The 23593-nt window shown below is 54.6% G+C and overlaps 1 protein-coding gene across 2 annotated transcripts; it reads left to right on the forward strand.

Moving 5' to 3' along the window:
- The first annotated feature begins 114 nt into the window (after window positions 1–114).
- RELA (RELA proto-oncogene, NF-kB subunit) lies at window positions 115–23030 on the forward strand. Of its 2 annotated transcripts, none has more exons than XM_039482216.1 (11): window positions 115–800; window positions 15600–15644; window positions 16782–16933; window positions 17562–17710; window positions 18351–18442; window positions 18784–18921; window positions 19241–19345; window positions 19806–20018; window positions 20166–20246; window positions 20679–20753; window positions 20940–23030. In XM_039482216.1, the coding sequence occupies exons 1-11, from the start codon at window positions 794–796 to the stop codon at window positions 21551–21553; spliced, it is 1671 nt and encodes a 556-aa protein (XP_039338150.1). In that variant the 5' UTR covers window positions 115–793; the 3' UTR covers window positions 21554–23030. The 2 variants fall into 2 exon arrangements, with proteins under 2 accessions (XP_039338150.1, XP_039338152.1); XM_039482218.1 differs by having other exon boundaries at window positions 117–800; window positions 20682–20753.
- The last annotated feature ends 563 nt before the right edge of the window (window positions 23031–23593 follow it).

Consider the following 23593-nt stretch of genomic DNA (forward strand, 5'->3'; position numbering starts at 1 on the left):
ATGGCCCATCCTCCTGCCCCCACCCCCCTAGAGTGCTGCACCCTAGTGCCTATATAGCGTCCATGTGGCCCTATGGCGCCTGGCCCTGGTCCCTGCCTCGCCCTCTCTGGTTTGGAATTCGCCCCTGCTCCAGCCTTCGCTTCCGCGCCTGCGTTGAATCCCCCGCTCATTTGCATGGTGGGCGGGGCTTTCCCAGCAGCGGGGCGGGTCACGTGCCGGGAGCATTTCCGCGTGCGGCGTAGCTTGCGAACGGATACAGCGGCGGCCCCTGGACCCGATCCCGCCGGAGGCCTCCGCCTGGACCACGCCCCCGGCCCCGCCCCTGCCTCGGACCCCCGGTTGGGGCTGCAGCCCCCCTTCCGCCTCGGAGCCCTTCGAGCGGCTGGACCCGCCCTAGCCGGGCTCCCGGGGGCACCCGCCTGCCCCCCCTCTCCCGATTGGGGCTGGGACCCGCCGTCGGGGTCAGAATCCTCCCCATTGGGGCCCCCACCCCCAGGGGCCCCCATTCCCTTGGCGCCTACGTCCCCCCCGCTCAGGGTGGGACCAGCTGTTGTACTGAGACACCCCCGTCCCCGCACACGCTCTTATTGTGGACTGGAGACCATCTCCTGAGCCCCCACGCAGGGGACAGCCCTAGTCTGCGGAGCGCTTCCCCCACCCCAGCCTAGTATCCCCTGGATTCTTCTGGTTCCCAAACTGGGAGCCCCCCTCCTTGACTCCCTCCAGCCAGGGAGCCCCTACCCCCGTACCTCCTTGATTCCCAGCCTGGGACCAAGCCTGACTTCTGGCAGAAATGGATGGTAAGTGCGTACCCCTAATCCAGCAATATGGACTTTTCCCCAAATCCAGAACCCCCATTTATCTCTGGGGTGTCTCTGCTCTCTTCACCCCCATCTTTGGAGGGGTATGTTTTAAATGGGAGTCGCTGGGACAGGTGGGTGTGTGGAAGCAGCTGAGTTCATAGGGATGTGTGTGTGGGGGAAGCCCCCATTATTGGAGTGCTAGTTATGAATATGGGGTGCTTGGAGAGCAGCTGGGTTTCCCCAGGAGCGTGGGTTTCCCCTGCTTTTTCCCATCCCCCACTGCCCATTATTTCCCCAGCTGCTGCATTTCTGGGTCCCTGCCTTGTTTTGACAAAGTTTTGTTGTGATGTCTGGTGAGACCTGCTTCCGGGGCCTTAGTTGGCAGCGATTTCCCTGTTTGCTTTGGGGGTCAGGCAGGCACAGTGGATTTGGGGGCTGAAATGTGGGGTGGTGGGGGGGAGAGATGGGATTTGTGTCTCTTAAAAAAAGCCAACACATTGGGAAAAACACAGGTAGTAGAATTCTTTGGCATGTGGGAAGGGCCGGGCGGGAGTTGACTGTACACTGTACAGCAGGGAAACGGCAGCTCTGATGTGATGTACTGGGCCTGTAACCCATCATATATTAACACCTAGTTCTTATATAGTGTGGCACTTTCCATATTATCCCCTAACCCAGAGCACTTCTGTCCCACCAGAAATACAGTGAGAGTAAATGAAACTCTGAAACCGGAAGTGTTTTGTTGTTATGTGTCTGAGACTTGAGGAACTCAGTCTGTTTAGCCTAACAAAGAGAAGGGCTGATTTGATCGGTCTGTGAACACTGCATAGGAAAGAGAAATTTGATAATGGGCTGTTCAGTTAACAAAGGTCTCACAGCTTGGAAGCTGAAGCTACACACATTCAGACTAGAAATAAAGTGTTTCTGGTTTAACAGCGAGGGGAATTAATACAGTGGGACGACTTCCCAAGGGCTACGGTGGATTCTCCATCACGGGCAACTTTTAAACTGCATTGGATCTTTTTTTCTAAGAGATCTGCTCTAGTTCAGTCGGGAATTAATTCGGGGCTGGCGTATGGCCTATTATACCAGAGTTCAGACTAGATGATCACAGTGGTCGTTTCTGGCATTAGAATCAGCAAATCTTTGTATTGCAGTGAGGGGCGGCTCTGTGTATTTTGCCGCCCCAAGCACGGCAGGCAGGCTGCCTTTGGTGGTGCGCCTGCGGGAGGTCCCACCGGTCCTGCGGATTTGGTATACCCACCGCCAAATTGCTGCCGAATCCGCGGGACTGGCAGACCTCCTGCAGGCAAGCCGCCGAAAGCTGCCTGCCTGCCGCCCTCGCAGGGACTGGCAAAGCGCCCCCCGCGGCTTGCCGCCCCAGGCACGCGCATGGAGGGCTGGTGCCTGGAGCCGCCCATGATTGAAGTAGCATGTAGGAGCCCCAGTCATGGCCCAGGACCCCTTGTGCTGGGTGCTGTACAGACCCAGAACAGAAAGATGGTCCCTGCCCCAACAAGCTGACAATTCCTACTGAATTAACCCTGTGAGTGGCTCAGGTGCTGGGTGTGTCCCCCAGATGTGTAGCTCACTCGAACTGTACCATCTACAGACTCCAGTCAAGATTCTCTTCTGCCTAGGTACTTTTCACGTAGACGTACTCGGTGTTGCTTTCCTTAGAAATTCCGGGGTGGCAGAGTGGGGAGGTTTGGGCAGCAGGGCCTGTAGGCTCTGGAGAAGGGTTTGCGGCTGAGCCAGCCACCCATTTTGGCTGAATGGCTCAACATGAAACAGCTGATTGTGTGGCTGTTTTGGGACAGTCATCATTAGGTTTCAAAGTTAACGTGGCGATTGTGTGGGGGGAGGGCAAGAGCACATTGGTGACAGTCTGTTTTTAAAGGGCTGTTTTTTCACAACCCAGGGAGCTAGAAAGGATGGATATATCTGTATAACAGACTCCGGTTTCCACACCCCCTTTGATTCAGGCTATCCCCACCCCAGTCCTCTGCTCCTTCCTGGCCCTTGTAAGCTCAGAAGTGGGGAACTACAACAAGCCCTAGAGGTCACCAGTCCTCATGTCAGGGCTTCCGTTGAGGGGTTGGGAAGGAATTGCTCCCCACCCCACACCGCCGCCTTAGGGAGGTGGGGTACTGGGCTGATGGAGCCCACTGGTTTGATCTGGTACGGCTAAGCCTAACCCTTCCAAGTGCCTTAAATAGCCAGACCCTGCCACCAAAACCAGGAGCCCAAATACTGCTGGGGCTAGTGTGCCTCAGCGGCAACTGGGACAAAACCTTAGGGTTAAACCAAATAACACCACCTTTTCCTGCTGCTAATAGTTAGTTATTAGGTGTATTGCGGTAGCACCTAGACTCTTTCCCCCCCTCCCCACTGCCCCAACTGAGGTCAAGGGATGGTGCTGCCTAGACTCTGGCTGAGACCAGCGCCCCTAGTTGTGCTGGGCAGAGCCCAGACACACAGCAAGGGACGGGCCCCGCACAAAGAGCTTCCAAAGCTTGTCTAAGGTAAAAGGTTTTGCCAGATATGTTGGCAGAACCCACAACGTGGCCAGCGCAGCGGAGATGACCCTGCCTAGCGTAGACAGGGTGTTGAAAGACACAGGGTGAGAGGGGAAACTGAGGCATGGAGAGGGACAGGGACTTGCCTAAAGTTGATGGCAGGCCTGGGAATAGAACCCAGGTGTCCTGAGTCCCGTGCCCCAGCCACTCGCCCTGGTGCAGGGCAGGGATTTTCTCTGTGTGTGTCTGTGCAGCACCGGACATGGAGGGGGGCTGTGTGGCTCCTGGCATCACAAGGTGTTCCCAGTCTTGGCCAGGGCCTTTAGACACTTCTGTAATACGAGTAATGGTTATTCTGATCCTGTTCTCTGTTATACACACAGTCCTAGGCTCTGATTCAGCAGGGTGCTTGTGTGTAATTCTACCCAGCATGAGTATTAGTATTGCTGTGTATTTCATATGTGCTGGTAGCACCAGGAGCCCCAGTCCCATAGCAGAACTCCATTGCACTAGGCGCTGTACAAAGAGAACAAAGATACTCCCTGCCCCAGTGAGCTGGCTGGGAGTTACTGCAATGACTTACTTTGAACTCAGGCAAATTGCCAGGCTGGATCAGGCCTGGAGTCCTTCTAGCACCATCGCTGACCATGAGTGTGAAACCAGCTGCTTCAGAGGCAGGCACAAGATGCCCCCCGTGGAAGCAGCTGATAGGGAATAATCTGGCCCCCTTCAGTAATCTCCTCTCAACGTTGACCGGACAGAGAGCAGCTTCATCGCTCAGGCAGGAAGTTTGATGTCCTGTCCAAAGCTCTGTCTGACTTTCCAGCCTCTGCCCTTTCAACTCCATGTAGTCTTGTTCTCCAGAGAAATGGCCAGTCCCTTCTGGATTCCTGCTCGGCCCCCAGCCTCAGTCGCAGCCTGTGGCAATGGGTTCTGCAGGTGAAGGGTGCAGTGCGTGGAAATCCTTTCCTCTGATCAGTTCTGAATTTGATGCTTTCTGATCTCAGCCAGGACTCGATTCAGGGCATGCCTATGGCCTGTATGAGACAGGATGTCAGCCTGTCTCAGGGGGCCCTTCCCGCCTTAGAATCTGTGACTGTCCTAGTGCTGCCAGAAAGCAAGAGATGCTCCCAATCTCTCCCCTTTCCCATCCTCAGCTCAGATCCAAGGTGAGCAGTCCCCACTGTGCTCAGCCTACTAGGAGCCCCCTGTGATTTTGGGCCCTGTAAGAGGTGGTGTGCCCAGTGCTGTGTGCGCCTGCACCCTTGGTTTATATGCTGGCATTGGAAGACCCCTCATCCCGCTCTTCAGGAGTCGTGGAATGGTTGCTTCTTGACTGCTGCTTTTAATCAGTTTGTCCCATCAGACGCCTCAACCCTTGGTCTAATGCACTTACAACCATAATACAAATAATATTGCGTAACTCGAGGTTCCAACTGAGATCACGGTCCCCCCATGTGCACAGCTGACGGGGGGTGAGAGGGGCCATCCCCTTGTGCCAGGCACAGACACACAGTGAGATGGTCCCTGCCCTGGAGGAGCTCACAGTCTGAACAGACGAAGGGTGGATGGGGAGACAGAGGCACCAAGAGGGAAAAAGACTCGCCCAAGGTCATGCAGCAGCTCAGTCGCAGATCTGGGAATAGAACTCAGGAGTCCTGACTCTCAGGCCAGTGCCCCTATCCACTAGACCGCGCTGCCTCTTAATTCTTGTCAGTCAAGTGTCATAGTAGATTTCAAGGCCAGAAGGGACATTGTTGTGATCATCCAGTCTGACCTCCTGCATAACCCAGGCCAGAGAACCATTCCCGGCCATTCCTGCCTCCAGCCCAGATCTGGTGGTTGAGCTAGAACATTGGTTTTAGAGTGACCTGTGAGCTGGATCGAAAGACCCCAGGTAATAGACACTCCACCCAGTCCTGGACTCAGCTGTTCTAATGGTTAATCCCCCTTCCTGTTAAACATTTGCAACTTATTTCTGGTCTGAATTTGTCAAGCTTCAGCTCCAGGCCATTCCGTTCTGTCTTTGGTCTGCTGATTTAATGAGTCCTCTGCTCTCTGAAATCTCCTCCACATAGAGGTGCTTAAAGCCCAGGATTGAATCAGTTCTTATACTTTGCTTGGAGAAGCTAAAGAGATGGTGCTTCCAAGTCCTTTGCTGTGGGGCAGCTTTCTAGACCCAGCCTGATCTATCTCTGTAGTTTCATACTGAGTGGAAAACATTCAATAATTTTTTTTTTAAATCAGTTTTTTAAATTTAAATTTTTGTTGTTTAAATTATGTTTGTTTTTTCAAAATAAACCTGGTTAAATGAAATCTGAGTTTAATACAAAATATGTAAAACCTATTCAATTATTATAATCTTTTAAAACGTTTAAATAAAAAGATGCTGAATCCATGAGATTCTATTAAAAAAAAACCCTTTGAGTTCAAGGCTGCCTTTCTGTATAAAGAAAGAATCAGGGGGAAACATCTCACTTCTGAGTTCAGGCTTTAGAAATATGGCACAATACATCAGCCTAAGTCATTTAGGAGCCTGTCTCATTTTAAAGAGACTTAGGTGAAACTAGGAATTTAAATCCCAGTCTCTTTCACTTAGGCAAGTTTGAAAATGTTCCCAGGCTGACCTGAAACAATCACTTTAATTCACTGACTACAGTTAATCCCTCTGTTTCTTTAATTTAGTTGTAAGTGTGAAACATGCTTTGATAAGAGAAGTTTATGGATCCAAAACATTTAAGGTTTCGTTTAATAAAAAATGCATTTTAGATGCTGTTGTGTATTTAATTAAATTCCAGTTACCATCCTAATGCGGCTTGACACAAATAATGAGCTATATATCTTTTACCATTTTCTAACATGCTGAAGATGTTCAGTTCATAAGAATCTGAAAATATTAAGCTATATAATTGCTAAAATAAATGTATATTGTTATAGTGTATTCTCTTAGGCAGCAAAAAGATGTACCAAATCTGGTGTAAAGGCTCTGTTTGGTTGTAACTCAACTTGTTTTAATGAGAGGGCACCTTTCTTTAGAAAATTACTGAAGTACAAATGGAAAAGTTTATGAAAATGGATGATTGAAATTGAGGCTTTCCACTTTATAATTTAAATCACCTTGATTTTAAATCAGTCCACTCTGGTTTCCTAGAGTTTAAGGACACAAGAGACCATCAGAAGATCCAGTCTGACCCTCTGTATAACACGGATTCATTACCACCCAATTCTTGCTCGTATTGAGCCCAATGCTTTTGAGTCCTCAGGAGACTAAATTGTTGTGAGCCCCAGGCAGAAAACAGGGAAGACCGAGGAGCCCCCAGTGCCCAAGGGCCCTGTGCTGGCAGGGAATTGCTGAGGTGAGCCATGCCCAGCTGATCCCAGGAGGCGACCTGTGCCCCATGCTGCTGAGGGAGGTGAAAACCCCCAAGGTGCCTGCCAATCTGGCCCGGGGGAAAATCTTTCACGACCCCCAGTCTGGTGATATGCTGAACCCTGAGCATCTGGGCAAGGTCCACCAGCCAGGCAGCTAGAGAGGGGATATGATACCACCTCAGAGCACTGGCCCATCCCATCCAGTGTCCCAGCTGGGCTGATCTCTGGTGCTTCAGTGGAAGTCAGAAAAAAATCCCCAACCCAGACATAAGAACAGCCATACTGGGTCAGACCAATGGTCCACCTAGCCCAGAATCCTGTCTTCCGACAATGGCCAAGGCCAGGTGCTTCAAAGGAAATTAACAGAACAGGTTATCATCAAGTGATCCATCCCCTATTGCCCATTCCCAGCTTCTGGCAAACAGAGGCAAGGGACACCATCCCTGCCCATCCTAGCTAACAGCCATTGATGGACCTTATCCTCCATGAACTTATCTAGTTCTTTTTTGAACCCTGTTATAGTCTTGGCCTTCGCAGCATCCTCTGGCAAAGAGTTCCACAGGTTGACTGTGCATTGTGTGAAGAAATACTTCCTTTTGTGTGTTTTAAACCTGTTGCCTATTCATTTCATTTGGTGACCTCTAGTTCTTGTGTTAAGAGAAGTAAACAACACTTCCTTATTTACTTTCTCCACACCAATCTAGAATATCCCTCCTTAGTTGCCTCTTTTCCAAGCTGAAAAGTCCGGGTCTTAACTAACTAAACACATCCAGTTAACTGTGCACTGGGAGGAAAAATCCCTTCCTGACCCCAGAAAGTGACTAGCTAAAGCCATGAAGCATGAGATTTGATTACAGTCATCTCAGTGCAGACAATCTCTGTCTTTTTGCAATCATGGAAATGAAATCAGTTTAGAAGCCACTGAGGCACAGGGAGGGACGACTTACCCAATCCTCCAGTAGCCATGATCTATCCACTAGCCACACTGCCAGGTCCATAGGTAATATTCACCTCCCTCTGTGATGATCCACAGAGGATGGGAATCTCGCAGCCCCCAGCTGCCCAGCCTAGCTCCGTAGCTCAGGCTGTAATGACGCTGCCCTAGTCTAAACTAAACAGGATTTGTCAGTATTGCTATACCAGTACAGTCAGGCCAGCAAACCTTCCTAGTGGAGACTCTCTGCTTATACCGGCAACACACTCCTGATGCCAGTTCCCTGAGCAAAACAAGCCACTGACAGGAGGACTTTTTTATCATTATCATCATCAGTGCTCTGAGTCCGTTTGCTGATATAACCGTGTTCAGGGGCAGCTCCAGGCACCAGCACGCCAAGTGCGTGCTTGGGGTGGCAAGCTACGGGGGGCGCTCTGCCAGTCGCCGCGAGGGTGGCAGGCAGGTTGACTTCGGCGGCATGCCTTCGGAGGGTCCGCTGGTCCCGCGGCTTCGGCAGACCTCCCACAGGCAAGCCGCTGAATCCACGGGACCGCGGACCTCCCGCAGGCAAGCTGCCGAGGGCAGCCTGCCTGCCGTGCTTGGGGCGGCAAAATACCTAGAGCCACCCGTGACCGTGTTTGCATTGGAGCTTTTGCTAGTATAAAATGTTGGTAACAAATCTCACCCGTAAGTGACATCGCTTTACCAGCAAACGTTTCGAGTGTCAATCTGGCCTCAGCCTTCTAGCTTGGGAAGTCCCCTGTTCAGTCCCTGGGCGCAGCCTGGATTGTGGCTGTCCTGCATGTGTGTATTTTACATACACCCTCCCCTGTAGGCACCTCTCGGGTGTATGCACAGGGAACAGAAAGTACCTACGTGAGGACAGAAATTGGATAACATGAGGGCTCTTCAGTTCGGCAGTCAGAGGTGTAATGTGATCCAGCAGCTGGAAATAGAAGCTCGCGGAATGCAGATTGGAAATATGGCAACATATTTTTACCAGTGAGGGGAATTCACCATTGGACCAACCGTGGGCTGTGGTGGATTCTCCATCAGTGGCAATGTTTAAATCAAGGTTGGATGGTTTTCTAGAAGATCTGCTCTGTCCTGGATGAATTAATTCCGGGCTGGCCTATGGCTTATGTTATATATAGGGCCCTACCAAATTCATGTTTCACTTTGGTCAATTTCATGGTCACAGGATTTAAAAAATCATTAATTTAATGATTTCAGCTATTTACAGCTGAAATTTCAGGGTGTTGTAATTGTAGGGATCCTGACCCAAAAAGGAGTGTGTGGGGGTTTGTTTTTTTTTGCGACACTGCTACCCTTCTGCGCAGGTGCTGGTGGCGCTGCCTTCAGAACTGGGCAGCTGGAGAGTGGTGGCTGCTGGCCAGGAGCCCAGCTCTGAAGGCAGAACCGCCACCAGCAGTAGTGCAGAAGTAAGGGTGGCATGGTCTGGTATTGCCACTCTTACTTCTGCACTGCTGCCTGCAGAGCACTCTCTGGCTGCCCGGCTCTGAAGGCAGCAGTGCAGAAGTAAGGATGGCATGGTATGGTGTTGCCACTCTTGCTTTTATGCTGCTGCTGGTGCGGCGCTGCCTTCAGAACTGGGCACTTGGCCAACAGCTGCTGTTCTCTGGCTGCCCAGCTCTAATGGCAGCGCAGAAGTAAGGGTAGCAATTCTGCAATCCTCCTATCATAACCTTGGGACCCCCCTGCAACTTCCTTTTGGGTCAGGACTCCCAATGTGAGAAACTCTGGTCTCCCCTGTGAAATCTGTACAGTATAGGGTAAAAGCACACGAGACCGGATTTCATGGGGGGAGACCAGAATTCATGGTCTGGGATGCGTTTTTCATGGCTGTGAATTTGGTAGGCTCTAGCCCAGGGGTAGGCAACCTATGGCACGGGTGCCGAAGGCAGCACGCGAGCTGATTTTCAGTGGCACTCACACTGCCCAGGTCCTGGCCATCGGTCTGGGGGGCTCTGCATTTTAATTTAATTTTAAATGAAGCTTATACATTTTAAAAACCTTATTTACTTTATGTACAACAATAGTTTAGTTTTATATCATAGACTAATAGAAAGAGACCTTCTAAAAAAGTTAAAATGTATGACTGGCATGCAAAACATTAAATTAGAGTGAATAAATGAAGACTTGGCACAGCACTTCTGAAAGGTTGCCGACCCCTGCTCTAGCTATACATGACATCAGACCAGATGATCTCAGTAGGCCCGTCTTGCCTTGCAGACGATGGACGCTCTCTCCATCTCCCGTGTACATGTGTGCGTGCTTGTCACCCACTTTGCAGACAAGCAGGACCCAAAGCCGGTTCCTGCCGGCATCCCAACGTTGATGGCTTTTGCAGAGAGATGTGGGGTGGGGGGTACTGGCCCCAGGGGTCAGTGGGGAGGCATAGCTGGGTTGTCTCTGGAAGGTGGTGGGAAGAAAACTTTGCTGCTAGTCCCCACTCCCCTCCCAGAGCTGCAGCTAGAACCCAGCAGACTGACACAGCACCAAATGTTCCCTGAAACTTGAATGGACCTGTATGTGGAGACAGCTCAGTGCATAAAGCACAGGACTCCTGGGTTCTTTTTGTTACCTAGGGCAGGTCCCTCCCCCTCTCTGTACTTCAGTTTCCCCTCCCACCCTTTCTCTGAGTGGGTTAGTGGCTTGCCAGAGGAGGGACTGTCTCTCACTGTGTGCCTGTGCAATGGCCCTGAGCTCAGCAGGGTCTGTGCGTGATGGTGACGGGGGCCCTGAGCTCGGCCGGGGTCTGTGCAGCGCCCGCCATAACGGGGCCCGGCACTGCTGTAATGCCTGTAATTCATAGAGATGAGAAGTCCCCATCTAGTTCTGTTTGTCCCCCCCCACATTAGCACCCAGGGCAGGATTGTCCCCCAGGGCTCCAGTTCCCTGTCCTCCCTGTGCTGGGCTCCTGCCACTCCCCTGGCTGGGGGACTGTTGGCCCAGCCTCTGGCCACAAGATTCCTGCACAAAACACATGACATCAGGGGAAAAGAATTGTGTTCCCTCTGCTCCTCCCCCTCATTCCAGCAGCTGCAGTATGCTGGGAGGGGGCATAGATCCTAGGGGACCAGGGCTCCCCATCCCCAGAGCTGGCAGGTCTGGGATCAGTGGGTACGTATGGGGCAGTGGTTAGAATATTGCCCCCCACCCCTCATTATTTCCACTTTAAAAACTTAGTGCTGAAACAGGCAGAAAACTCCCTTCGGGTGCCCCTCACTTCTGACCCGCAGCCCAGCCCTGGGCACTCCTTCCCCCAGCCCTGCTGGAGCCCCTCACTCCTGCCTCGCAGCCCCCTGCCAGGCCAGCCCTGGCTCCCCAAACAGCCCTGCTGGAGCCCCTCGCTCCTGCCCCCTGCTAGGCCAGCCCTGGGTTACGCCTCCCCTCCCCCACCACCTGTGGGTTTTGGGTTGATATGAAATACAGTTTCTGTTGTTCTTCCACTTCCTAAATTGCTGCCTCCCTTGGTCTCTGCACAGGCCGCATAAGTCACCTCCCACTAGCAGTGATGCTGGGACAATGGTACCTGGTTAATGAGTGAGCTGGGCCCCTTGGGAACCAGGGTGCAGCTCCCAGCTCTGCAAACAGAAACTAAGGGCACTAACTGCTGGTCTGAGCCGAGCTGGGAGCCCTGGGCTGAGCAGAATCAGGCTGCAGCCCTGGAGGCTTCAGTGGGTGCTGGGGGACGCTCTCCCCGCACAGTCAGTGCTGGCCCCGGTGTCCTGCCTGGTGCTCGGGGGCACAGTGCTGCAGATGCGGCCAAGGCTGGGATGTCTTCACCCAGCAGAGGAGTGGGGAACTGGAGGGCAGCATCAGCTGCTTGTACATATCAGGGCAGCGCTGGTCTAGTCCCACTTCTGGTTCTCAGCAGCTCAACCGTCCCAGGAATTCCCTGTTGGAGCCTTTGCTCCATGGAGGTGCTTTGTGGAGACCGGGGGCTCAGGGCTCTGCCTGAGAGGTGATCGGGGCACCCAAAACCGGGGCTCCTCTCCCAGAGCCAGGAATGAGACCCAGGAGTCCTAACTCCCAGTCCACTGCTCTAACCACTAGTCACTATTCCCCTCCTAGAGCTGGGACTAGAACCCAGGGGTCCTAGTACTCAATGCTGACCTGCCTGCATCTCTGCTGGGTCGGCACTCCGGACTTACATTGGTATAACCACATTGCTCAGGGATGTAGGAAATCCACCCCCCGGGAGCAACGCAGTTACACCGACCTAACTCCCAGGGCAGACAGCGCTGAGTCAACAGGAGAGCTTCTCCCACCGATCGCTCCTGCCTCTTGGGGATGTTGAGTACCTACCCTGGGAGATGCTGCAGTGCTGGAAGCATGGACGAGCCCCACGTGACGATGCCCCACTCCCTTCCCACTTGGAAGGATTTGGGTGTGTTGCTGGGCAGGGTCCTTCACAAACCAGGCCCTGATCACCCCATGCCTGAAATCCACACAGATCACTTGACTGGGGCAACGTGCACCAGGGAGAAGGCAGGGGATTGTCTTCCCAAAGGAAGCAGCCAGAAGCCAGGTGCCTGGGGGTGTTCAATGGGAAAACCCTGTGCTGTATAATTTATAAACAACCCCCCATGACCCGCCACAGAAGTGGCTTCATCTCAGTGCCAGGCAAGGGATCCCTTGGGTGTGTTTTTGAAAGATGTGTGCTTGGGAGGGGAAGCTCTCTGTAACAGGGTTTGTCTGGTGCTTGCTGTTACCCAGAGTTGGAGGCCTCTCTGGTCCTGTAGGAATGACATGTCTAGTGTGCGGACCATTCTATAGCTGCTATAGAAACCATGCATCATTTCATCCTCTAACAAAATGCAGCCACTTCTAGGGTGGAGCATGGCAGTGTACAACAGCCACACAACAACACTGCACATGGGTGTCTGGGGCGAGTAAGAACTGCTGGAGCATCTAGGGAGAGCAATGTCCTGAGCTGGACATTCCCCAGGACAGGGGGGTTGAGAGGTCAGGATCAGCAGTGTCCCCTAGTGCTGCACTGGGGCATCTGTGCCAGGCCTGACTGCGAGGGGAGAGAGATTGTTCCCTTCAGCACTCAGTATTTCTCTTGGAGGTGTACCAGCTGCATCCTGACCTGGCAGTCTGCAGTCTGGGTGCCCTGTGACAACTGGGAGTGGTGCCAGGCTAGCACAGGCTCCATGTGAGTTACGGGAAAGAACAGCAGGGTGTGGGAGCTGGGACTTTCCTGTCTCTGGGACAGGATCTGAGATCAGGAGCTGTTAACTCCCCGTCACGAGCCCCCTGCGCTGCCTGCCCAAATCCTCATGCTGCCTGGACATCAAGGGGTGAAATAGCCCCGAGTGCAGGTGCACATCACTTGGCATGCGAACCCCCCGTGTCCAGGCCACCTCCCACCCTAGCAGATTCCGTTCTTCCTCCCTGAGTAACCCTCTTATGTTTTAACCCTATTCACCATTATCTTTTATTTCTAATTCCAAATGACTATGCAGCTGCTAGCCAGCCCTGTGCCTACCCCAGAGGCAGTTGCATTTCACCCCCACTCTTTCCCCTGGGGCAGCATGAGCCCCCTCACTGGTGGGCAAGTCAGGATTCTGGGCAGCAGGGGGGCAAGATGGAGGACTGGCCTCATAGAAGAATGTAAGGGTACGTCTACACTACGGGATTATTCCGAATTTACATAAACCGGTTTAACAAAACAGATTGTATAAAATCGAGTGTGCGCGGCCACACTAAACACATTAAATCGGTGGTGTGCGTCCACGGTCCGAGGCTAGCGTCGATTTCTGGAGCATTGCACTGTGGGTAGCTACTCTGTAGCTATCCCATAGTTCCCGCAGCCTCCCCCGCCCCTTTGAATTTCCGGGTTGAGATCCTAGTGCCTGATGCGGCAAAAATCATTGTCGTGGGTGGTTCTGGGTAAATGTCGTCAGTCACTCCTTCCGCTGGGAAAGCAACGGCAGACAAGCATTTCATGCCTTTTTTTACCTGGATTGCCCTGGAATATGCCATAGCATGGCAATCATGGAGCCTGTTTCGCCTTTTGTGACTGTCACCGTATGTGTACTAGATGCCGCTCACAGAGGCGATTCAGCAGCGCTACACAGCAGCATGCTTTTGCTTTTGCATGATAGCAGAGATGGTTATCAGCCATACTGTACCATCTACCATACCATAAATTGGTAATAAGATGATCATGGCTACCAGTCCTTTTGCACTGTTCCATTTGCTGCTGTCATAAGTGCCCCTGGCTGCTCTTAGCCAGGGGCGCAAAAGCCAAAATTGGGAATGACTCCCTGAGTCAATCCCTCCTTTTTGGTATCTAAAAATAGAATCAGTCCTGCCTAGAATATGGGCAAGTGTACTAGAGAACCACTGTATCAGAGAGCACAGCTGCTCTGTGTCAGATCCTGCAGAAATTATGAGCTGTATTCTATTCACAGGGGGTGCTCCTGCAACAACCCCACCTGTTGATTCCGTTCTTCCCTCAGCCTTCCTGGGCTACCGTAGCATTGTCCCCCCACTTGTGTGATGAAGTAATAAAGAATGCAGGAATAAGACAAAGTGACTTTAGTGAGATATGAGTAGAAGGCAGCCTCCAGCTGCTATGATAGTCCAGACAGGACAGTAAGGAGTGTGTAGGAGAGGAGCCCAGCATCCCCCTGCTAGTTCAGGGGCACTTGAATCTTTTCTTTACACATGAAGGGTGGGGGCTGATGGAGCTCAGCCCCCTGTTGCTATGACTATGATGGTTATCAGCCATATTGCACCATCTACCAGGAAAAATTAGGACCAGGCACCCTTGATTGACCTAACAGATGCTGGTCATCATGGTTACCAGTCCTTTTGCACTGCCCCATGTGCCAATAGGCTGATGAGGACAGATACCAGTCGTATTGTACCATCAGCCAGCCATAGCGTGGGGGGAGCAAGGATGTTGGTGTTGAGTGCTGCACCATCGCATCTATCTGCAGCATTCAGTAAAGATAGGGTGACATGTAAAAGAGTCAAGAGAGGATTGTTTTCCCTTTCACTTCTGGGGGTGGGGGGTGTGTGTAAATTGCCGAGCTATGCCCTGACCCACCGCGGACACTGTTTTTGACCCTAGAAGCATTTGGAGCTCAGCCAAGAATGCAAATGCTTTTCAGAGACTGCAGGAACTGTGGGATAGCTTGAGTCCTCCAGTCCATGAGCGTCCATTTGATTCTTTGGCTTTCCGTTACGCTTGTCACGCAGCAGTGCGCTGAGTCCCTGCTATGGCATCTGTCTGGAGATATTTAAAAAATGATTCTGAATTTCATCTTCTGTACCGGAGCGCTGATAGAACAGATTTGCCTGCCCTTACAGCGATCACGTCCGCATCATCCATGCGGGAGCTCTTTCTTTATTTTGATTTTTAACTGCATCACCACCCGTGCTGATCAGAGCTCCACGCTGGGCAAACAGGAAATATTCAAAAGTTCGCGGGGCTTTTCCTGTCTACCTGGCCACTGCATCCGAGTTCAGAATGCTGTCCAGAGCGGTCACTGGTGCACTGTGGGATACCGCCCGGAGGCCAATACCGTCGATCAGCGGCCACACTAACCCTAATCCGATATGGTAATACCGATACTAGCGTTACTCCTCTCGTTAGGGAGGAGTACAGAAACCGGTTTAAGTAGCCATTAAAATCGATATAAGGTGCCTCCTAGTGTGGACGGTTGTGGCGTTAAATCGGTTTTACGCTCCTAAAACCGGTTTAAACGCGTAGTGTAGACCAGGCCTAATAGGCATGGGGAGTGAGTGGAGAGGTGTAATGCCAGGTATGGACACTAGGTGGAGCTGATTCATTACAAGAAATCTGTTTTCCCAGTTGGGACCATGCAAGGGCCCTATCTGCCTGCTGTACCTCTGGAACTCCCTGCTGCAGGAGGTTGCTAAAACCCTGGCTCTATCATGCCAGTAACCACTCCCATTCTTGCTTTTCAGACCTGCTGCCACTTGTCCTCCTCCATCAGGACTGGAGCCTCCAGGGTGAGTCATGATTCAACTTGCATATTTAAACTGAATGTAATTAACAAAATTATGATTGTTAATAATGTATTTCACTAGCAGCTGCTCTCCAAGGCTGTTGGAGCTTTTGAAGCACTAGTCCCTTGAATAACCATCCCAAGCACTAGAGATTATCCTCGTAGAACCCAGGAGTCCTGGCTCCCAGCACCTCCTGCTCTAACCCACTTGATCCCACTTTCATCCCAGAGCCAGGAACAGAATGTAGGAGGCCGCTGCGCTGCAGGGAGTGGGGCAGGGGCTCAGTAGGGAGCACTCTCTCCTCAGAGTAAGTGCTACCCCAGTACCGCAGCATGTCTTTAGAGTGTGCCGTGGTGCTAGAAATGCCATGAATTGCGTGAGACATAAGTGTGACACTACATCTCAGCACCAGGTGAGGGATCCATGTATAAACAGCCCCCTTACCCCTCCCCAGAGGCAGCTGCATCTCAGCACTCCGGGATCCTGGTGCCAGGGGTTCCCCGGCCTGGCGGGGTGGGAGTTGGGATGACTCATCGTGGACTCTGGATTAGTCACATTGTGAGGTGGATTCCTGCAGCGGAAGCTACAGTCAGTGGTTGTGTCCTGTGTTATAAGGTTCAAGACTGACTCTGGCTGGAGATCTCCTGGGGACTCCGTCTCCTCCCTGCAGGGCTGCAGGCCTAATGCCAGCAAAGTGTGACGTGAGGGGCTGTACGTTCCACTGCTGCATTAAAGCTCCAGTCAGGGGAAATCCCCAAGAGGCAGTAGCTGCCCCAGACTTGACAGGGCTGTGCTGAGATGTGGGGGCTGTTTATACAGGGATCCCTTGCCCCATGCTGAGCTGCAGCCACCTTTTGGGAGGAGGGGCATAGGGGCTGTTCAAAAGGACTCCTGGGTTCTATCCAGTTCTGAAAGAAGAGTGTGATCTAGTGGATAGGGCAGGAGGGGCTAGGAGTCAGGACTCCTGGGTTTTATTCCCTAGTTCGGCCACTAATCCATGTGCCTCAGTTTCCCTCCATGCTCCATGGGATTTATGTCCCTCACGCTAAAGCCATTGGTGATTGCAGAGGTGTGGGCATGGGTGGGTGATGCCAAGGGTTGGTCTGTCCGTCGCTCACGTCTGTCTCTCTGTGCCCCCAGACCCCACCCCCAGCAGCACCCCCTACGTGGAGATCATCGAACAGCCGAAGCAGCGTGGCATGCGCTTCCGCTACAAGTGTGAGGGGCGCTCGGCTGGCAGCATCCCCGGGGAGCGCAGCACCGACACCACCAAGACCCACCCCACCATCAAGGTCAGCCCCTGCCTCACCCCAGTGCACCTCTCCCCCACACAGCCCTCCCCGCACTCACCGACAAGGTCTTTGCACCTCCAGTGCCCCCTCCCCTGCCCCCTGTGCGCTCCCAATCCCTCACATCTGGGTGGGTGGCCTGGACCCCCTAATGAAATCTTGGGGAATTGAGCACTGCCTAGTGGATAGAGCAGAGAGCTGGGAGCCAGGACTCGTGAGTTCAATCCCTAGCTCTGGGAAGGGAGTGGAGTCTCATGGGACAGAATAGGCGAGGTGAGGGTGAGCTGGGAGCTAGGTTCTCTTTCTGGCTCTCTTGATTTGCTGCATGACCCCAGGGTATGCTGCTCCCCCACTCTGTGACGCAGGTCTTCCCCCCTCCCCCCCCGTGAGAATGGAGGAGGGGCTCTAAGTATTAACACTCCCGTGCTCCCACATGGAGTGGGACCCCAACAACGCCTGATGCCAAAGGGGCCAGACCCCTGCAGCTGCTGCCCCCTGGAGGCTCATGGATGCAGTGAGTCTGGAAGGTCTCAGCCTGATTTCCAGTGGGGAATGGGGGGGAGGGGCTCCTTTCTAGCCCTGCTGAGGATCCTTGGAGCCCCTAACCTCTGCCCCCATCTCCTACCCCCAGATCAATAATTACACAGGCCCCGGGAAGGTTCGTATCTCTCTGGTGACCAAGGATGCCCCCCACCGACCCCACCCCCACGAGCTGGTGGGCAAAGACTGCAAGGACGGCTACTATGAGGCTGAGCTATCACCAGAGCGCAACATCCACAGGTGAGCCCGGACGCCTGGGTTCAGTCCCCACCTTTGGGAGGGACATGGGGTCAGCTGCAGTAGAGATGGGAGGCTGGAGTCAGGACTCCTGGGTGCTATACCTGGAATTGGAGGAAGGGTGGGTGTCGAGTGGGTTAAAGCCTTGGGGTGGGGGGAGGCATCAGGATTCCTGGGTTCTATTTCAGGCCTAGTCTATACTAGGGGGGATCGACCTAAGATACACAACTTCAGCTACGAGAATAGCGTAACCGAAGTCGACGTATCTTAGGTTGACTTACCTCGCGTCCTCATGGCGTGGGGTCAACTGCCGCCGCTCCCCTGTCGACTCCGCTTCTGGTGTGGAGTACAGGAGTCGACGGCAGAGTGATCGGGGATCAATTTATTGCGTCTACACTACGAGCCCTGATAGATTGATCAGTACCTGCTGATCCGGCAGGTAGTGTAGATGTACCCTCGGCTTTGCTGCCGATTTGCTTTGTGCGAAACTGCGGCACCGCGAGGGGAGGGGACTCGCCCAGGATCTCGCAGCAAGTCAGGCAGAGCTGGGGATGGAACCCAGGGGTCCAGCCCCCCACCCTCCCCAGGGCTGGGCTGGCACCATGCAGGGAGGGGCTGTGGGTAACCCCTGCCTGCATCTCAGCTTCCAGAACCTGGGCATCCAGTGTGTGAAGAAACGGGAGCTGGATGAGGCTGTGGCACAGCGCATCCGCACCAACAACAACCCCTTCAATGGTGAGTGAGGGACTGCCGGGGCGGGTGGGGCAGAACCAACCACAGCCCCTTCGATGGGGGGAGGACTGCCGGGGGGGGGCAGAACCAACCACAGCCCCTTCGATGGGGGAGGACTGCCGGGGGGTGGGGCAGAACCAACCACAGCCCCTTCGATGGGAGGGGGGACAAACAGGAGCCCTTCGATGGGGAGGGGTCAGAGCCAGAAACAGCCCTTCAGTCAATGTGGGAGGGGAAGAAATTGCCCAGGCAGTGTTGGAGCCAAGTGTCCCAGGAGAGGGAAGGTGGGGACGGGGATCTCAGCCACCCTGTGTGTCTCATTCCCCCCACTCTCGCCCCTGCAGTGCCTTTGGACAACCAGAAGGGGGACTATGACCTGAACGCCGTGCGGCTCTGCTTCCAGGTGTGGGTGCAGGACCCTGTGGGCACCGGGCACCTCGTCCCGCTGCCCCTCGTGGTGTCACAGCCAATCTACGACAACCGTGAGCCCTGGAGGGAGGGGGCCGGGCCCAGCTGGGAAGGACAGAGGGATTGGAAGTGGGGGCCTGGCCCAGCTGTAGGGGTGGGGAGAGGGTACCTAGAGGAGGGTCCTTGGCCCAAAGATTGGAGGAGATGGTGGGGGTCCTTGGAGCAGCAGTGAGGGGTGGTACAGGAGAACAGAGGGGCTGAGGGTTGCTGTGGGGAGGGTATTCCTAGCACATGGATATGGGGGGTCCCAGTGAGAGCTCCAGGGGAATAGACCCACCTGTACCCCCACGTTGGTTTGTTCTGGGGTCCCTGACTCCCCTTTTCTCTCTCCAGGAGCCCCCAACACGGCTGAGCTGAAGATCTGCCGGGTCAATCGCAATTCGGGGAGCTGCCTGGGGGGGGACGAGATCTTCCTGCTCTGTGACAAGGTGCAGAAGGGTGAGTGCTTGGGGGGAGCCCTGAGGCTGCAGGGGGCTCCCTGGGATTGTGGGTGCAGGCCTGGGGCTCCTAGCATGTGTGTGTGGGGAGGGTGAATGGGCGTGCTGGGCATCCCCAGAGGGGGTGAGTACAGGGGTCCTCTTCTTCCATCAGGACATAGCTTTTGGGCATAAAGCCAACTGGATCTCTAGCCTGGCTCCCCCCCACAGGGATGGTGACTCCAACCCGCACCCCATACACTCTCAGCCCCCAAGCAGCTGGTTCCATTGCTCTCTGATGAGGACGCCAGAGGTTAGAGTGGGGCAGCCTGGGATCAGGACTCCTGGGGTCTATCCACAGCTCTGAGAGGGCAGTAAGGTCTAGTGGTTGGGGGGCTGGGAGCCCAGACTCTCGGGTTCTATCTCCAGCTCTCCCATTGGTGCCTGCAGCTCCCTCACCCCCCCCCCTTTGCCTCCCCCAGAGGACATTGAGGTCCGGTTCTTCAAGGACTCGTGGGAGGCCAAGGGCTCCTTCTCGCAGGCAGACGTGCACCGGCAGGTCGCCATTGTGTTCAAAACCCCCCCATACCAGGACCAGGCACTCAGGGAGCCGGTGACGGTGCAGATGCAGCTCCGGCGCCCATCTGACAAGGAGGTCAGCGAGGCCATGGAGTTCCGCTACCTGCCGGATGAAGGTACCGGGGGGCCTTTCCTTTAGGGGGCGGCAGCTCCACTCTGGCCCAAGGGCAGGGGGACTGGCTGGCTCCAGGGGTGGGGAATGGGACTTCACCCCGGGTAGGGGGGAATCAGTCCCCAGGGCTAAAGGTCGTGCTGTCCCCTAGGTGACTTCCACCGCATCGAGGAGAAGCGCAAGCGAACGAGGGACACCTTCAGGAACTTTGCACAGAAAGCGCCTTTCTCGGGTGAGGCTGGGGATGGGCGATGGTTCTTAACAGGGGCGGGGGGGCAGAGTATCTGGGGGGCTGGGGAGGAGATTGGGGGGGTCTCTGCTGAAGGGGTGGTCTCTTAGCTCGGAGAGGAGTTGGGGGGCTGGGAAGGAGGGGCTTTTTGGGGGAGGGCAGCTCAGGAGGGTGGGTGGCTCTTGAGGGGCAGAGGGGTGTGAGCCTTATAGTTGGGCTTCAGGCACCTAAGCCAAGGGGGGTTGAGAGAGAAGAGACTGAACCTGGTTGCCTCTAGTAGGGGGCTGAGGGGGGTGGGGGGATGACATGTCTGGTGTTGGGAGGTGGAGCCCATTAGCCTCCTACACGAAAGGGCATCTGAGGGTGGCCTAGCTGCGGTGGGGGGTTCTCTGCTGTGCCATCCCCCACTGTCACTGACCCTGTCTCTCCTCCCAGCAGTGGTGGTTCCGGAGTCCCGCTCCCCGCGTCGGATCGCTGTCCCTGTCCGCACAGCCGTGCCCAAACCCAGTGGTAAGGGGGCTCCAGCCACATTGCGCCAGGGTGGGGAATGGGCCTTTCCCCCCAATCCAGCCGCAGCGTGGGGGGAACTGCACAGTCCCCCATAATGCTTCTCTGTACCATGCTGCCCTGGAGGGGAGGCACTGGGGTCCCTGCTCATGGGGTTCGCCTCCCAGCACTAACCTCTCCCTTCTCTAGGTCTCACCGGAATGGCGAGCACCATGGGGCAGCTGCCGCCCCTCCAGAAGCCACAGGTCGCGGCCCAGCACCCCTCCTTACCCTTCGCTGGGCCCAGCCGAGCTCCTCCTCCTCCCGCCCCCCAGTTGGGCTTGAGTACAGTCAACCTGGAGGAGTTCTCCAGCCTGGGCATCTCAAGCCGGGCCCAGCCCCCACCTCCTGCTCCCGAGGCCGAGCCCAACTTTGACCCCTTCTTCCCCCTGCCGTTTGAGGGCGGAGGCGACCCAACCGCCATGGAGCTGGGGGCCTTGCTGGAGGACAGCACCTACACCAGCCTGGAGAACATCAACACTACTGAGTTCCGGCAGCTGCTGAGCCAGGGCTCGTCCACCGAGGGTGCTGACGGGCACAGCATGCTCCTGACCTATCCCGAGTCCATCACCCGCCTGATGAGCAGCCAGCGTGGTGTGGTGGGCATGACAGGGGAGGAGCCACAGGGCAACGGTGGGGGTGGGGGGGGCAGCAGTGCCAACAGCTTCATCAATGGGGTCCTGGGCAACCTCCCGGAAGAGAGCCTCACCTCCATGGGGGATCTGGACTTCAGCGTCTTGCTCAGCCAGTTCGGCTCCTCCTAGTGGAGACATTGAGAAAGATGGACTGACGGTGACACTGCCCACCCGGCTCTGCGCAAGGGACTCAGGGGTGGGTAACTGCTCATCCGCCGAGAGCCCCCCAGGGGGATTGGACTCTGCCCTGGACTCAGTCAGCCCAGGTCCCCCATCTGGCCTGCCTGGGCCTTGTATTACTGGCTTCATTTGGTTATAGATCTCACTGTCTGCCCACCCCATGACTCCCCAGAGCCCTGCTCTGTATCCCCTCACTCCATCCCCTGCACTACAGGGTGTTTCCCACCTGTCAGGCTGAGGGGGTAGTGCCAGGGGTTAGTTCCTCCCCCGTTGCAGGGAGGTAGCGGGAGGAGCAAAGAAGAGCCCCACCCTCTTTTCACAGGGGGGAAGAGCAGACAATGGACTGATTTATTGTCAGGACGGGTAGGGGACGGGCTTGACCCATTATTCACAGGAGGGAGGAAGAGGGGAGTGAAGCTGCCCTGAGCTTCTGGGTTCCTTCTGCTCTGTCCTCCCTTACCTGAAAACTGTTGGCTAGAGCGGGGGAGCTCTGCCTTAGCTCCTGCAGCAGCTCTGATTGGCTGCCTATCCCCATTCCCAGCCTCCTGGGGATGGGCAGCCAATCAGAAAGGGTTTCCTCAAGGCCAGGCTGGGGTTCTGGCATCCAGACCAGACTGGCTCTGTGTTGTGGGTGTATTTCTCGGGGGGGAGGATTCTCCTTCCCACCCTCAGGAGGTGCCTTAGAAGCAGCATTAACTCCCCACATCCCTTTGCAGCTGGGGCGTGTGAACAGGACCCCTCCCACCCAGCAGAGGGCCTGTGGTGAGCTGTGGGAGACCCAGCACCCTGTTGCTTGGGCGGGGGGGACTCCTCCCACTGTTGCACATTGTCTTTGGGAGCTCTACAAGCTGTGTAAGGGGGATGAGGGTTGTTGCTGCGCCCTGTTTTGGGGCATTCTCCAATTCTTGTATTATAATGTGCCTTGCCATGCGGTAGGAAGGGGTGGCACTGCCCCTGGATCTCCCCATCCCTGCTCCATGGCTCAGAGGACTCAGATGGGCCTGCAGAGGGGGTGGGGACGGTGCTCAGAACAGCCAGGAGTCGGTGCCCTGTTGCACAAAGCACTCTCCCAGGTCTGTACAACGAAGCTGGCCCTGCTAAGAGAGGCTATGAACCTATCAGAGTCTCTGGGCCACTCCTCCAGCTGATCCCGGCCTGCAACGGGAAGGCCCCGAGAGCACCTGGGCCCATCATGGCCTCCTGGCCCCTCTCTGCACTCACCATTGCAGGGTTTGTATAGCATTCCTGACCCTATATTTTGGCTTCCACTGTCATTTGTCTTACTATTGGCTAAATGTAGAGGGACAGTTTTAACCGTGAGTGATGCGTATTATTAATGTATTTGCTATCTCTGGGGCACAGGGATTGCTTCTGTGCCCCGTTTTTCCGCTGACTTACGTTCCTAATAAACCTGAGTCAAAGCACAGTCCCCGGCTTCTTATTGGCAAATAGGGATGGTGCCACCTACAGGATCCTCTCTGAGACCAGTCCATGGTGGGCCTTGACCTCCTCCATCATGCAGTCCCATGGTATTGCAGGCAAACCCGTCAGCAGCCCCTGCCAGCATTCAGCTGTTTCCCATTCCCTCAGCATCGCTTCCACAGCTGCAACAAAATAGAATCCAGCTGGTACTACTGTAGTTCCAGCACCCCCAAAGGGGCCGCCTGGGAGTGTCATGGGTGTATGAGTGTAGCCAGTTGACGCAGTGGGGAGAGTGGACGAGGTCAGAATTGTTATCTTGACTGTGGATTGGATCTTGCTGTTTGGATCTGGAGTGACTCCAGGTATGGGGGTGAAGTTAGGGCCAGATCTTGCTCACTAAACTCAGAGCCCCCCTAGGAGTGTGGATGAAGTTAGGCATCAAATCTTATGCTCTGGACTTTCTCTGAGAGACATTCTCTGAGAATCCAACATGCCCCCTGTCATAAATATAAAGGGAAGGGTAACAACCTTCCTGTATACAGTACTATAAAATCCCTCCTGGCCAGA

Source organism: Mauremys reevesii, linkage group 7 (assembly GCF_016161935.1).
Source record: "Mauremys reevesii isolate NIE-2019 linkage group 7, ASM1616193v1, whole genome shotgun sequence".
Classification (NCBI taxonomy): Eukaryota; Metazoa; Chordata; order Testudines; family Geoemydidae; genus Mauremys; species Mauremys reevesii.

Excerpts from the sequence above, each read along its gene's own strand:
- RELA (XM_039482216.1), top strand. Across the intron at positions 16,934-17,561 it reads AGACCCACCCCACCATCAAG|ATCAATAATTACACAGGCCC; the intron begins GTCAGCCCCTGC and ends TCCTACCCCCAG. Across the intron at positions 20,019-20,165 it reads CCGCTACCTGCCGGATGAAG|GTGACTTCCACCGCATCGAG; the intron begins GTACCGGGGGGC and ends GCTGTCCCCTAG.